This window comes from Natator depressus, chromosome 11 (assembly GCF_965152275.1).
Source record: "Natator depressus isolate rNatDep1 chromosome 11, rNatDep2.hap1, whole genome shotgun sequence".
Classification (NCBI taxonomy): Eukaryota; Metazoa; Chordata; order Testudines; family Cheloniidae; genus Natator; species Natator depressus.
The window spans coordinates 75,330,862-75,345,444 of NC_134244.1; the positions used below are offsets into that span (position 1 = coordinate 75,330,862).

The 14,583-nt window shown below is 43.9% G+C and overlaps 1 protein-coding gene across 1 annotated transcript in view; it reads left to right on the forward strand.

Moving 5' to 3' along the window:
• POFUT2 (protein O-fucosyltransferase 2) overlaps positions 1-10,728 on the forward strand; it is a 31,589-nt gene extending 20,861 nt beyond the window's left edge. The window contains exons 5-9 of the mRNA XM_074966925.1: positions 433-499; positions 5,216-5,341; positions 7,049-7,229; positions 8,269-8,392; positions 8,619-10,728. Of these exons, the coding sequence (XP_074823026.1) occupies positions 433-499; positions 5,216-5,341; positions 7,049-7,229; positions 8,269-8,392; positions 8,619-8,772 (652 nt within the window). The 3' untranslated portion in view covers positions 8,773-10,728. The remainder of the gene's footprint in view (positions 1-432; positions 500-5,215; positions 5,342-7,048; positions 7,230-8,268; positions 8,393-8,618) is intronic.
• The last annotated feature ends 3,855 nt before the right edge of the window (positions 10,729-14,583 follow it).

The window sequence follows — 14,583 nt, forward strand, 5'->3', positions numbered from 1 at the left end:
CAAAACAGTTGAAACTGATGTGATTATATTGCATTATTTTGACAAATAAAATAGGCAGAATTTTTAATTTTTTGGCACAGAATCCCCCCAAGAGTAAAGTGCCTAGATGGGAAGTAATATTAGGAGAGTTTTTATTTATATTTAATTACTTTAATTAATTTTAGCAGCCAGTAATGAGGAGAGCCAGCACTGTGTGATAAGACAGCACTGCGTGGATCCCTAGTGGTAGCTGGGCCACAATTTGGAAATGCCTTCCTTATACCAAACTGGCTAAAGGTCCTGTTGCTGTAAATACAGCATGCTGAGGAAAGTGTTTCATTCTCAATGTTTACTATGCACATAGAGTGCAGTCTTTGCTTCCCTTGCTACTGAACATAGTAATGTAAAGTATATTTCTAAGGGAATTGCACTCAACTTTACCATTTTTAACAGGTCAGTGATGTTAGACAGAGCTGAAAACCTTCTTCATGACCACTACGGAGGGAGAGATTATTGGAATGTGAGTATTTTCTAATTAGCTTCTCCAGATTTTCTATTTGATATTAATAAAAACCTAGTATTGACGGTTTTTGCTGTGAGGTCCGAGAAGCAGCCAGTCTCATAGGTGATCTGTACGTTGTATGTTGCCACCTGTTGGAGCAGGAAGTGTCGTTGCTGTGTCAGACCTAGAATGTTCACGTGCTCCTGCAGGGAGCTCTCTGCGGGTGGACCTCTGCTCCCGTCTGGAGCGCAGTTGAAGTCAGTAGGGCGCTGATAACAGACCTCCTCACAGGTACAGGCCTGAGACTATAAACATTTCAGGTGGGATTTTCCAAAATGCTTAACAATGGCCTAATTCCTGACTTAATTGGGAGTAGAGTTAGGTCAACTCCGAGTGTTTCAGAAATTCCAAACCATAGCCTTTTAATAGGAGGCATCAAGGTTGGGAGTTTAAGGTTTTCATCACTGACTCAGTGGTTCAGCCATAAGAAAATAGCGTGTGGTGTGATGTAATGTACTGAATGTTCTCTGTTTCCCTGTTTCTTGTGAAGCTGATCTAGATTTATGTACACAATTCAGAGAGTGAGCTGGTATGGCTGCATGAATTTCTTAAGCTTGAAGATGAGTTAGAGTTAAAAAAAAAAAAAAATCTAGCCAGGTTTGGTTTACAGATGATTACAGTTGCTCTCTAATTTTCAAGAGGAGGTGAGCTTGCTGGAGAGAGTAAACAAATTATAATCCTAGGCCTTGATCCCGCAAACACACAGGCGCTCGATTTAAACCCATGAGTAGTCCTATCAGCTCAGTTAACAAATTATTTTCTTGGGTAATTCAGAAAAAATAAACCATGAATTACTTGTGAGGGAAAACTTCCCCCCTAATAAAGAGATATGGATGGATCATAATTTCGAAGACTGAATACTAATCTGTAAAAATAGGACATAAAACCCATTTATGTCATAATGTATCTTCTCTGATAGAGGCACTATGGACTTTTAAGGCCTAAATTTGCTTGATCAAAATTCATAATCTAAGAATGTTCTTATTTTAAGCAGTTTTTTTAATAGCCATAATTTTAGTTAGAGAAATGTTTACCATACAAATTTCCTTATTCTTCCGGAGTAGTGGTTCTAGCTGTGTTAATTCCAGTTTATATCCTAGATAGAGATGTATAGACAAAGAATTTGTGAAGATTATCTTATGCAGCAAAATACTGTACGACAATATTTGCAATATGTAATACAATCAGTAACAAAGATGTTTTCAGTCTTCAAGAAATTTAGTATTAAAATGCAAATAATAAAAATACTATATTTAAATGTTAAAAATTTTAAAAGGCTTGTCCTATTATGGCTGCGAGGTTGTTTGAATAAATTGCTTTATAATTTTTTTATGACAATATCTGTTCTTGTGAGCTAGACTCACTTGTGATAAAAAATCTGACTTGATGCTGTTTCTTCATTTTATCACAGTAGCAAAATATAGAAGAGGTGTAAAATGATCCCAGTGCCTGAGATTTGAACTTGTGTATGGGTTACAGTGCAGATATCCAGGCCCTGTAAGTGGGACAGCAGCCGAAGTATTAGCGCTCATACCGTGCCAATAGCTAAGAGCCTCATCCAAAGAGAGTTGTGAATTTTATTTTATTTTTTGTCACCAGCTGAATCCAACTGACGACCGTATTTGCAAGTTTTATGCAATGAACGCAAACCTTGCATTATGTGATTCCCATCATCAGCTGCTTTATTTCTCACACACAAAAAGCTGTACATGTTGGCCAAAGCGAAGAGCCTGCAACCCTACTTAAAGAGCACATTCCGAGGTTCCCGTATCTGCGAACTGACTAGGCCTCTGCCCCTGGGTTGTGTGTCGCTTTCTTTTTCCCTGCACCTACTATATTCTGTCACCAAGTGTTGACCTCGCTAAGTGCTAAACCCTGCGTGATAAGTTGTGTGCCGCGTAGGCAAGCATGCAGGTCTCCTAAGAGTTTCCTGTGATTTTACTCACACAGTTTTCCACCATTTTGAAGCAACAAACTTGTGAGAGACAAACATCTTTGCTAACGTAGTTTCTAGGTAGAAATCTGGACCTCCACTTTTAAATGCTGGAAGAAAAGGAAACTAGCGATTACATCCCATCAGCACTTTTCCAGCATCCTCATCCTGTTTTGGGCTCCTCCTGTCACCTTTTTATTTAGGATCAGTTGCACCCGCTAAAGAATGGAAAGGTTACACAGCGTCTCTGAATTGCCTTTTGATTTTACCCTTGTGTGATTCCAATTAATCAAGGCAGAACTGCATGGCAATGGTGACAATGGTGTCAGCAGCTTGTTCAAACCTCCTTCCGTTTCTTTTGTAAGTGTGGTGCTCTCTGTAGAGTCCCTTGTTGTGTAAAATGTGTGCTGTGTTTTGATGGAAGTCCTCCTTCTGCTAGTCTCATATTTCAACTTATTAGTTGAATGCGAATGCAAATACAGATGCACAGTCTTCCTGAGAGTTCCCCCCTAGTGTCACTGAGAACTGGGGCATCAATCCTTTTTTCAGTCATCCATCCATGAGGCTGATGGTGGTTTCAGAAGAACATTGAAGAGCTGCTGGAATACCAGGATCAGGGACGTAAATAATTGTGGTTACATTTTGATGATGATGGCAGTATTGTAAATGTCTCACTTGCAGGATCATCAGTGTTGTGCTCTTCCACTTCAATAGCCAAGATTTCGTTAAGTGATGCATCTGGTCACGATGGATCCAAAGAAATGAGTTTACAGCAGTTTTCTTGCAGAGTGACGTCTCTTGACAATGTTTCCATTTTGAAGAATTACTTAGAAAAATTGTCTATTTTCGTTACTTCAGTCATCCAATCGCTTCCTTCATCTTCGGGCATGTTGAGTCAGATAAATGAATTCATTGATATGAAGATCCCTAAACACTAATCACCCATTTGCAGTATTGATCAGCAGCTTTCATGTTGACTATAGTTGAAATGAGACACTACTATGAAATAAATTCAACTCCATGAAGACTGGAAAGTAAGATGACTCACCCACTCTGTATAGCAGCCATGTTAACAGATGCCCTACCCACCTTCTAGATGTTTCTAGATTGTAACAGATCAGCCCCCCAGGCCCTCCAGGCTGCTGCCCTGTGGTGGTGGTGTGAGAGGAGCACACACGAACAATCCCCCGGTAGTGCTGTTTCATCCTGCTCCCTTAGAAGCACTAGCAGGCTGCTCACCTAGTAGCTACTCACCTGATTCTCCACACTGCGAGGATGGGGTATGGAGGGGACGGAGCCCTGGCTCTGCTCTCTCTACTGCGGCTGGAGTTCAGGGCAGTCAGCTGTAACAGGAAAAGAGAGGCAGTACCAGCCCCCCTCACTGCTAGAGCAAGGGGAAAAGAGAGCCTGAGCGATTGTTCCTCAGAATGCCAGGTCGTTCTCGCTCTGCTCCTGGGGTAGGTAGGGCAGCTATCCACAGTCCCTTACACAGGGCAGACTGTGGGGTTAGACTAGCCCTATCTGAATTTCACCATTCTGGTGAGAGAAGAGAAGCTTTTGTGCCAAGTGCAAATGGATCTTTGTCTTGAAAATAAATTCAAAAATCCTCAGTGCATCTTCATACAGTGTTCATTGCTCAATGGGGAAAAAAGCATTTTGCTTGTAAATCAAGAATTTGACCAAACTTCTGATTATTGTGGTTAACTGAAGTCAGTAACAGAGAATTTCCTTAGTACTGTACGCTTGTACTAACAAGGATGGTTCTGCTTTGCCTCGATTCCAGATGGTAACTGTGTCACAAAACACATTTGAAATTATTAATACCCTAAGGTATGGGGAATAGCTTCATTTTTGCCAGTTTCCCTTTTACTGTGATTGGGGCTTTTGGTGGCTAGAGGCATGTTTCTTAGAGCATGTTTAATTCCAGTAGTAATTTTGTAAGTTAACAAGTCTTTCCACATTTTTCTTTCCAAAAGATGAGCTGCACTACTTCTGTACTTGGTCTGGTACAGAAATGCCTTCTTCACTTAACAGGGCAGCCATATGGTGCGGTGGCTAGAGTAAGGGAGAGCTACATATGTTCTATGGTCTAATGCCATCTAAACCACTGTATGACCCTGCACAAATCACTCGTGACCTCAGGGTATTTACCTTAACCAGCTTTTCAACTGGATTTAATGAACAGGAACCTCACTGAAAACTATTTCTATATTGAGCTTTCCTAGTTTAATGACCCCATGTGTTAACACTTAGATCTTTCTGCTACCATGGGGAATGGCTGACAGACCTTGTGCTGGCACAAGGAACATAAGCATTGTGGACACTTGTGTAACAGGCACTAGCCATTGGCTGGGTGCTGATAACACATTTGTTAGTAAAATAAATACTATCCTTGCTCTGTTTTGAAATGTGTTATACAAAAGTTAAAAATTACTAAATTTAAACTACAAGGTAGATAAATCTCTACTCTTTTCCCAGTTTGTAGGTCTAGCTATTAAAAGGCACTTTTGAAACACTCCTGCAGTGATGAGTTGTGTATATGGGATGTAAGTGCAGTTACCCACAGGTTGGTAGAAAGTACCCTTAAATGCTGGAAATTGTTACCTTGCAGCATTGTAGGAATGTGTTAAAAGTAACCCCATTCCAGGAGCTCTAAATGGAAGCAGCTTCTCCCATGCATGTGTTTATAGCTCTCTCCCTACTCCCAGACAGTCACTCAGCAGCTCCTCTCATCCTGACAGACCCGTCGAAGTATGGTGTTTGCTAAACACCTGCGTGTGGTGGGGGATGAGTTTAGGAGGAAATACCTTCACTCCACTGATGAGGCAGACAGGACAGACTACAATGAGGACTGGACACAGATGAAGGTAAAGTAGTTTGTAATCTGTTTTTTCTGTAACAGATGTATCCAATAGATTTGTTTAGTATTTTGACTGCACTGTGAGAGGGATTGGGAAGTAACTATGAATGTGATGATTCTAGTACACAGCATCTCTAGTCTCTCTGCCCTTCCAAGATTTTTCCTCTCTGGAACGAAGTTTTCCCAGTCAGTTCCGATCTTGTTGACTGAACTGTTTGCTAGAGAGCAGCATTGCAAGTCTCACTGTGATGGGTTTCCTGGGGTGCAACCTGGAACTGGCTTACCGCTGAGCCCTCTGGCTTACCAACCTGGGCTCCCTCTCTCACTGTGATATTGTGACAAGCTGCAAACCTTTCCAGGTACTGCACTTACACAGACAACCAAGGGCAGGGACACACCCAGCTGAGTTATATGAATGCTTCTCCTAGCCACTCATGAACTAACAATAGAGAGGCTCCAGCCAGTTCCCCCAGCTCCCCAGCCGAGGACCCCAGGGCTATACCGACCTGCTCTGGTCAGAAGCCTGACCAGTATAGGTTTATAACCCAGTCCACCCCTCTCTCAATGTGGAGAGGACATGCACCAGCTCTTGTTCCTGAGCAGATTTCCCAAGCACTTCAACCAAAATGCACTGTTCTTGGTAAAATATAAAACAGATTTATTAACTACAGAAAGATAGATTTTAAGTAGTAAGTGTACAGATCAAAGTTGGTTACCTAAGAAATAAAAGTAAAAATCACAGTCTGTGTTCTATAAACTAGACAGGATTTGAATCAGTCAGTCTCACCCTGATAGATCATACAAGCAGGTTACAGATCTTCCATACACAGGCTGGAACTCTCCTTCAGCCTGGGACTGCCTCCCCAGTTCAGTCTTTCAGACATGTTTCCAGGTGTTGAGTTGGGGGGCAATGAGGCCAAGTGATGATGTCACTTCCCCTCTTTTATAGTTTCTTTGAGCTTGCTGGAAAGATCCTTTGCTATGATGTGAGTGAAGCAGTCTCCATTGTCTATGTGCTATCTCTGAGAAGTCTCCATTGTATACGGTTCCTGGGATAGTCTTTGGGAGTGTGGAGTCCTTTAATGGGCTATCAGCAGCGTCTGGCTCCTCCGTTGTTGCACCTGAAAGGCTGGTTGTGGATGTTCCCAGCCTAACGCACACATAGCAAAACTTCATAACTTCCTGTACAATGACAGCACATACAATCCAACCGGGTATTAATGTTCAACAGATCAATACTTTTAAAATGATACCTCACAAGGCATACGTTGTACAAAACACATCATAATTCTATGATAGTGGTGAATATGGGGATTCCAGGGTGCGGCTTTGAGCACAGCATGCCACACCCAATTCCATGAAGGACAACTTTGTCTGTTCTGCATCTTGTTGGATGGAGCAGTGTGCTGTTCAGAACTGTCAGTCGCTTTAGTTTAATGAGGACACTCTTTGATGATAAATTTGAGATCTTTATTAACAGCTCTCTCCATCTTGCATGGTTTGTTTATTCATTGCTGCCAGATATCAAAACACAGTAATCAGCTGTAAGTGCTACAAAATATTGTCAACACACACCTTACAATGCCTCGCTTTAGTTGAATTAACTCAGTGCTGTACCTACTTCAGCGCAAGTGTTCATGTACCCAAGACCCTTTTCATTCTGAGTTGATACTAGTGTATTTTGATTACACCATGTGCTGATTGTTCTCTGAAGGTAAAGCTGGGCACTGCTGTAGGCGGGCCATACCTTGGGGTTCACCTCAGAAGAAAAGACTTCATCTGGGGTCACAGAGAAGATGTGCCAAGCCTTCATGGAGCAGTGAAGAAAATCCGCAGCCTCATGGAGAGGCATAAACTTAAGAGAGTTTTCATAGCCACTGATGCCATTGTGGAGGGTATGCACACCTGTTTAATCCTGGGTCTTACTTCACAATAGAGATTGGTCAATGTGGCAACAGTTGTCCCTTCATATTCATGGATTATTGAATATTGATAGCCTTCCTGGGAGACTGATCAGCCCAGGAAATTAAAAGAGGGACTGGAGCCTTTCATCTCCATGCTGACCGTTCAAATCCAGCCCAAATAGGTCGTGCCTAGAAAGCAGTCACTGGGTGTTTCACGCGGGCTGTTTGGCCAGCTGCATGAAACAAGCGTGATGCCCTGGTCCAGCTCCCAGGAGCAGATGTCCACATAGCACAAACTATCATCGTGACTAGCTATAACTGGCAGCTTTGGGAGATCAGAGTATATGGGTGAGGAGATGGAACTTGCCTCAGCCATAGTGTTGGCCTCTCATGGGTAGGGATGAGGCCCATTGATAAAGGAGGGAGGTTCTGGCCGTGCTGTACCTATTCTGGGAAAGAATAAGACTTTTTTTCCAGACCAGTCAAAGTAGCACCTTTCATATGCATTAAATTCACAGGAAAACATCTCGCATTGTTTTTAATAGTCTCTCCTAATAAGGGGTGGGTATTTTTGTCTTTTCTTCCTCTTCTTTCCCATTTCCACTGCACCTTTTCTTTATATTATTCCACGGGTGTCGTTAAAAAAGCATTGCGAGGGGAGGCCATTGTGGCATATACCCTAGAGGTGCAATCATTGTCTCTTGCCTCTGTAGGATTAGAAAGGGAGACTAGTGGTACCACCTGTTTCCCAGGCCCGTCAATTCCAGGCCCCCTCAGTCCATCAGCATTTGCTATCTCATCCGTGCAAAGTGTGTCTAACACTCCTTCATTGGCACCTGTCCCCCAAAACTTCCCCAGTCATGTAGCAAGACGTGTTTACACATCCTAGGTCAAATTTGAGCTTCCTCTGGTTTGCAACCTTTCCACCAGTTTGGTCCAGCTCTTCAGTGAAATGTAGGTATAGGGCAATATTAGTCATTTTCTCTAACGGTCCTGTGCCAGGTGGCTTATGGCATTTTTTTTCTTTCAGAGACTGAAGAGCTCAAGAAATTACTGCCTGAGATGGTGAGGTTTGAACCCACTTGGGAGGAGCTAGAACTCTACAAGGATGGAGGAATAGCAATTATTGACCAGTGGATCTGTGCACATGCTAGGTAGCTAGTTTGATTTTTGTACGTGTCTGTTCAGTTTGTATGTGAAGTCAGATTTTAAAATTATTGAATCTCGCAAACCTAAATAATGCGACTGAATGAGATGCAGTAATGTCTGTGTGTCTGATTACAGATAACTCATTATAAACAGATTAGACTTTGATAAGGCCATTATTTGTACCTTAAAAACAAAACCTTCTCCAATAACCAGTTCTATTTTCCTTCACAGGTATTTTACAGGCACCTCGGTTTCTACGTTTTCCTTCCGGATTCACGAGGAAAGGGAGATCCTGGGATTTGACCCCCAGACAACTTACAACCGATTTTGTGGTGAGAAAGAGAGAAACTGTGAACAGCCAACCCACTGGAAAATTGTTTATTAATAAAACCACTCCAAAGGACTGCAGTAAGTGGTGAGCTCACCAAACCAAGAGAACACTCACAGGAAACATCTCTTTCTAGCCAAGCTACTACTTTCTCCTCCTCTTCCTGGTGTTTGCTCTGAGTCTGGGTTTTAAGCACAACTGGGTAGCAATACCATAGTCATTCTCCTGACCAGGCCCTGATATAACTGGTCAAAATGAAGTGAGGTAAGGGTTCAGTTTTTGGTGTAGCTGGTAAGCCAGGACAATATACTCACTCTCTAAACGTTTACTTTAGATTTAAGAGGCCAGGCATTGTTTTAGGAGGCAGCAAAATGGTTTCACTCAAAAACCTTGAAACAATTTTTTGTTTGTTTGTTTGTTAAGTACTGTACCTATAACATAGCTATAGACTGTACCACATTCCTGTGTTCAGCGGGTTATTTTCTTTTCAGCTTTATTTGAGTCACTGTAGTATTATCTGTTTCCAAGGAGGACGTTTAGGTTTTGTAACCTGCACTTTGTGAGAGCTGCAGATTGTGCACAGAATTTGCAGTTCTGGAGGGAAAATCCAATAGTAATTTTTGAACATTTCAAACTGGTACAAAAATGCATTTCCTATTCCTAAGAAGGAAGGATAGGTGGTATTTTTACCAGACCCCAGACCAGTGTCACAGCTAGCACCTTTAACAGCAATTCTTGGCAGAGAGGTCAGTGGCTAAAATACATAAGACTGAAATACGTTGGCAACCCCAAAGCTGGTTGGGTTCTGTTTAGTTGGGCTGCGAGGGAAAGTGTGCACCGCCTGTCATGTACATGTTCTCTCTAAACGGGAGCCTTCATTTTATAGAGCTGTCATTCATCACCTTTCTCCCATGTTAAATTCACTCAAATCAGGCAAATATAAACAGCATTTGGGGAATTTCCTGCTTTGCAAGAAGAACTTTTCAAAGCGTGGAGCTGCTTGTTTAGGCTTGAGGGTGTTTTGCAGCTGCATAGGGGGAGCAGGGTGGAGTATTCTTTCTTTCCCCCTCCACGCCTAGCCTGCTGCACATTGGAAGCGTTCCAGGGCATGGCTTCATCCCTGGATTCAGACATGCCAAAACTGACCAGCCATTATAAAGGTCATGGGACTCTTTGCTCTTCCCCTTAATTCTGCGTACCCATCAGATCTCCCAAGTGAATGCTGTGCAGCTGCATGCAGGTGACACTCTCCCTTGGGACTGAAATGTCACACGCAGCAAGGGCAACATGGAAGCAGTGTAGTGGAGTACCCCCCTTCGGTCAGCCGTCGTGGCATGGGGAGCTGTTGCTTTAACCGCAGTGTGGGCAGAAGAGAGTGCAATGGCCATCTGAGAAAACTCTTCACGAATATGACACCTGTAACATCTTTGACACTCGCTGTTCAGAGTTGGCTACGTGCAATCAGGTAGACTTCTGTCTTGCCATTTTAATCTGGCTCATGGTTCTGCGACATCTCCGATTGGTCTGCTTAAGAAAAAGGGGAGCCATAATTTTCGGAGTTCAGCGGTATGTTTTTCCTCTAAATGTGAACAGAACATGGAGCAGTTAATGGGTTCATCCTCATGTTGTCAAGTGTGCTCTTACTGTGCCCTTCACCCACCCCCCACCTCTTTCTTTCTTTCAGCAGCATTCTTCTTAGCTCCGTCCTGTGTCCCATTGGGCTTCTTCTCATGTCCACCACCTACCCGCTTGGGCTCAGTAATATACCCCTCCTGTGCTCTCCATGGGAACCTTACTGTATCCTCCCAGACAGCCAAGCAGGCTTGTCCTGTGCTGTGTGCGGGAAAACTTGTACAGTCTCCTCATAAAGTGAGTAATTTCAGGCCTCCTGTGTTGTTACCAGCTATTTGTTTGTATCTCGGTACAGCAAGGGTTCCTTTCCAGTGACAAAATGAGGCTTGTGGGAGCCGTGTATTCTCCAAGCAGTGCCTTTTCCAACTGAGTTGGACACTGTCGTCATGTAGCCTGCGTGCTGTGCAAAGTATACCTATAACTGTATACCTCAATTTCTTATGAAAAATAAAATGCTTTGTAGTATCTTATGTGAATTTTCCATGTTTCTTACTGCTCTTGGTTCCCTCATGTGACGTACCCAGCTCTGTCATGTCAGATCGATGGATTCTAATGGCAGAAGGGGCCATTATGATCTAGTCTGACCACCTAGTAGAAGGCTCTTCAACCTAGCAGACAAAAGCAGAGCAAGATCCAATGGATGGAAACTGAAGCTAGAGAATTTAGACTGAATTAAGGTGAAAACTTTTGACCAGGGAGTTAATCATTGGAACAACTTACTTAGAGATGTGGTAGATTTTCTGTCGCTTGCAGTCTTTACATTGAGATCAGATATGTCTTTTTAAAAATATGCTCTAGCTCAACTAGAAGTTATTAGACTCACTGCAGGATTGACTGGGTGAAATTCTCTGCCCTGGATTATGAAAGAGGTTAGTTCAAAATGATGGTTATAACAGTCCCTTCCTGGCCTTAAAATCTGTCCGTCTCATGCAGAGCCAATCCACTTAGAAGCACTAACGAGCTGTTGCACCATACAAGGGTGGCAGAGGCATGACTGCCTGGTGCCTTGTGCTGCCGTTACCCCCTTCTGACTTGCTGCCATTTATGGTCCCTTGGCACACTGCACAGGTGAATGGCTGGGCAGTGAGGAAGGAGCCCTCTGCAAATGCGGAGTGTAGATAATGGTGATCTGGCCGTGTTCTATGAACTAACCCATCAGAGCAGGTGTCTTCACTCCCTGCCCATTCCACGGCACATGGAGGTGGAACACACCTAGCCAGCGCTCCCGATGGAGCACATCATTGCACAGTTGTCATGGGAAGCATTCAACACAAGATGAAAGCTGCATGCAGGGCTAAAGCAGTCCATGTGGTCCCAGAGCCACAGGATGTGTGTGGCTGCTATAATGGATATGTTCTGCCACAGTAGCTAATTTCAGTACACAAACGGGGTGATTTTCAGCCGTGATCCAAATACGTTTACACTGATGTGTCTGTGTAGCAGGCTGCACCATATTTCCACCTCTGAGGTGCTTTGCCTCTCTGCCCTCTGGCTGCTTAGTTGGCTTCAAAAACGTTTGCAAAACAGATAGGTTTTGATTGTCCCTTTAAACAAGACAACTTAGTCCCAAAACTCAGCTGTGCTCCTTGCAGTCCGAACCATCTCCTCCTCTGTGATGGATAGGAAAATGTCAGCTCAAGGGTTAATTCATTCTCTGCATTTCACTCAGGGAAAAATGGAAGTAGGAATTTTCATTGCTGAAAATATAAAAGGGAAGAGAGGTGCACAAAAATATCCACCACCAAGTTTAAAACAGTGAAAATTCCACCACTGAGAAAGCTGTGGAATAAGTCTGTATGCCTGTGCTTGTTCCCAAGGTAGGGATGTAAATAACGTTTTAAAAAAGTAAATGTTGAAACTATTAACATTTTAGCACTTAAATGTTTAACCGTTAGGCTCTGCTGCCTCCCCACAAGACCGGGGTCCCAGCTGCTGCCCCCACGCCCGGAGACTCCGCTCGCTGCTGGCCACAGGCCCCGGCTGCCTCCCTGTGAGCCCAGGACTCTGCTGCTGCCACCATGGGTCATAGAATCAAGGAAGATCAGGGGTGGAAGAGCCCTCAGGAGGTCACCTAGTCCAACCCGCTGCTCAAAGCAGGACCAATCCCCAACTAAATCATCCCAGCCAGGGCTTGGTCAAGCCTGACCTTAAAAACCTCTAAGGATGCAGATTCCACCACCTCCCTAGGTAACCCATTCCCGTGCTTCACACCCTCCTAGTGAAATAGTGTTTCCTAATATCCAACCTAGACCTCCCCCACTGCAACTTGAGACCATTACTCCTTGTTCTATCATCTGCTACCACTGAGACCAGCCGAGCTCCATCCTCTTTGGAACCCTCCCACACGCCCAGGGCTCTGCTGCTGCCCCACACACAGCCCCAGGTGCGGGGCCGGCAGCTGGGACCCTGGGGGTGGGGTGGCAGTGGAGTCCCGCAGCCAGAGTTTAAATCGGAATACCTTACCGATAAGAATGAAGCTTATCAGCTAATCAGTTAACCGGTTTAACATTTTGCATCCCTATCCCAAGGGAGTTACTCCAGAGGAAGATACAAAAATGGAAAGGAACCCTAATCTCATCTGTGATCCTTCACGATAAAAGGACTAGTAATCCCATAAAAGCCTTGAGGAAAACCTACCAGACCGGGGCCAGTGGAATATCGCTCCCCTAGAAATGATTTGATGTGCAATGGGTTCTGTGTGGTTGCTTTGTTTAGACCAATGAATGGCCACACACTCTTTTTGCCACAGGGTGGTGACAGCAGACAGTCAGATCAAACTGCCTTCGAGCTGTGTCTGCACACAGAGCAGTAGCAACTGCTTGCGTTTCATCCAGCACCTCAGCTACGGATGATGGCGCAGCGTAAAAACCTTAAGGGTGGTGTTTTAATGATGCTGGTGTAATTAGTACATGCCAATGACTTTAATCAGACTTAAATCTCGTATCCTGCTCAGTTTAGGCATAAGAAGCAGAACGTGCCAGCATGGTGATTTTGAGGTCCCATCTGTACTAGAGCATAATAAGCCTTCATTGCTACCGCAGGTGTGTGTGTGATGCTGTTGAAACAACATCCTGTGAAGAAAGCACACACCATGTTCACACCTGCAATGTATGAGAGTGCATGAATGTCCCTGGGTGGACTTTGCCCCACCTCTTAAGACTTAATTGTTCTTTGCCAGGGCATGTACCCCTCTGTATTGCAGGGTTTTTTTGATGGTTGTTGAATAGAATCATCTTCAGTGTTTAAGGGTAGGTGGATGGATTTGTTACAACATTGTTGTTTATGAGTGGGCTTCATTCTCATCAGTTGGAGGGTCTAACAACACTCAATGCAGCTAATTGGCAGAGCTGGAACTCAGCTGCTACAGTCTCCTACAGCATGACCCCATGTTGCAGATAACCCTCTCCTGAGCAGGGAGTGCCAGTCATGCTGAATAGTACAGTGATGCTGTGGTATGGAAAGCAGGGACTGGGGTGGGACCGTTAGATTCCTTATAGCTCACAAACCACTGACGCAGTTTACCACAGACCTCCGGGATGTTGAAGGATTATATCCAAGCCAGTGCAACCCATCTCAGCACACACTTTTTACTCGTGAGTAGTCAATTACAATGTCCTGTACAGGATCACACCAGGCATCTCTGGGGGCACCTTGAAGACAGCGTGGGTGCTTTGCCTCTTCTGCATAAAATCCTTCTGTTCGGCTGCTCTGGCCTACAGTGTAAACCTGAAACCTCAAAGCTGCTGGAACTGGACCGTCTGTTGATGCAGTATTTGATCAAATTTACCTAGAAACCATACAGGGACTAGTATAGACTCCGCTGATCATAAGAACTGAACATATAACACTCCACACTCCCATCTGAGATGTCGCTAACATGTTTCTGTAACTTCTTCAGCAGTGCCAAGAGGTCAGCATCCAGTGAGCAAGAAATAATTAAGTGGCATTGTTGAGAACTATCATAGTTCCTAGTGGAGTTGCCATGTAGTTTCCAATCTCTGTGCTAACTCGTGCTTCGGAGTATACAGTCCTGGGTTACAAATGGACCTGGCCTGTGTGCATTTAGAGCAGCTGCTGTGGATCCTGGCATGTGAACTCTCCAGGTCTATAAATTGGCTTATGGAGAGGGGGATTGGATCTGAAGACCTCAGCTGTTACCAGTAGCCAAGATTTTAAAAATGTTAGTGATTTTGGGTGTCTCCATTTTTGATGCCCACCTGGAGAGACACTTTTAGA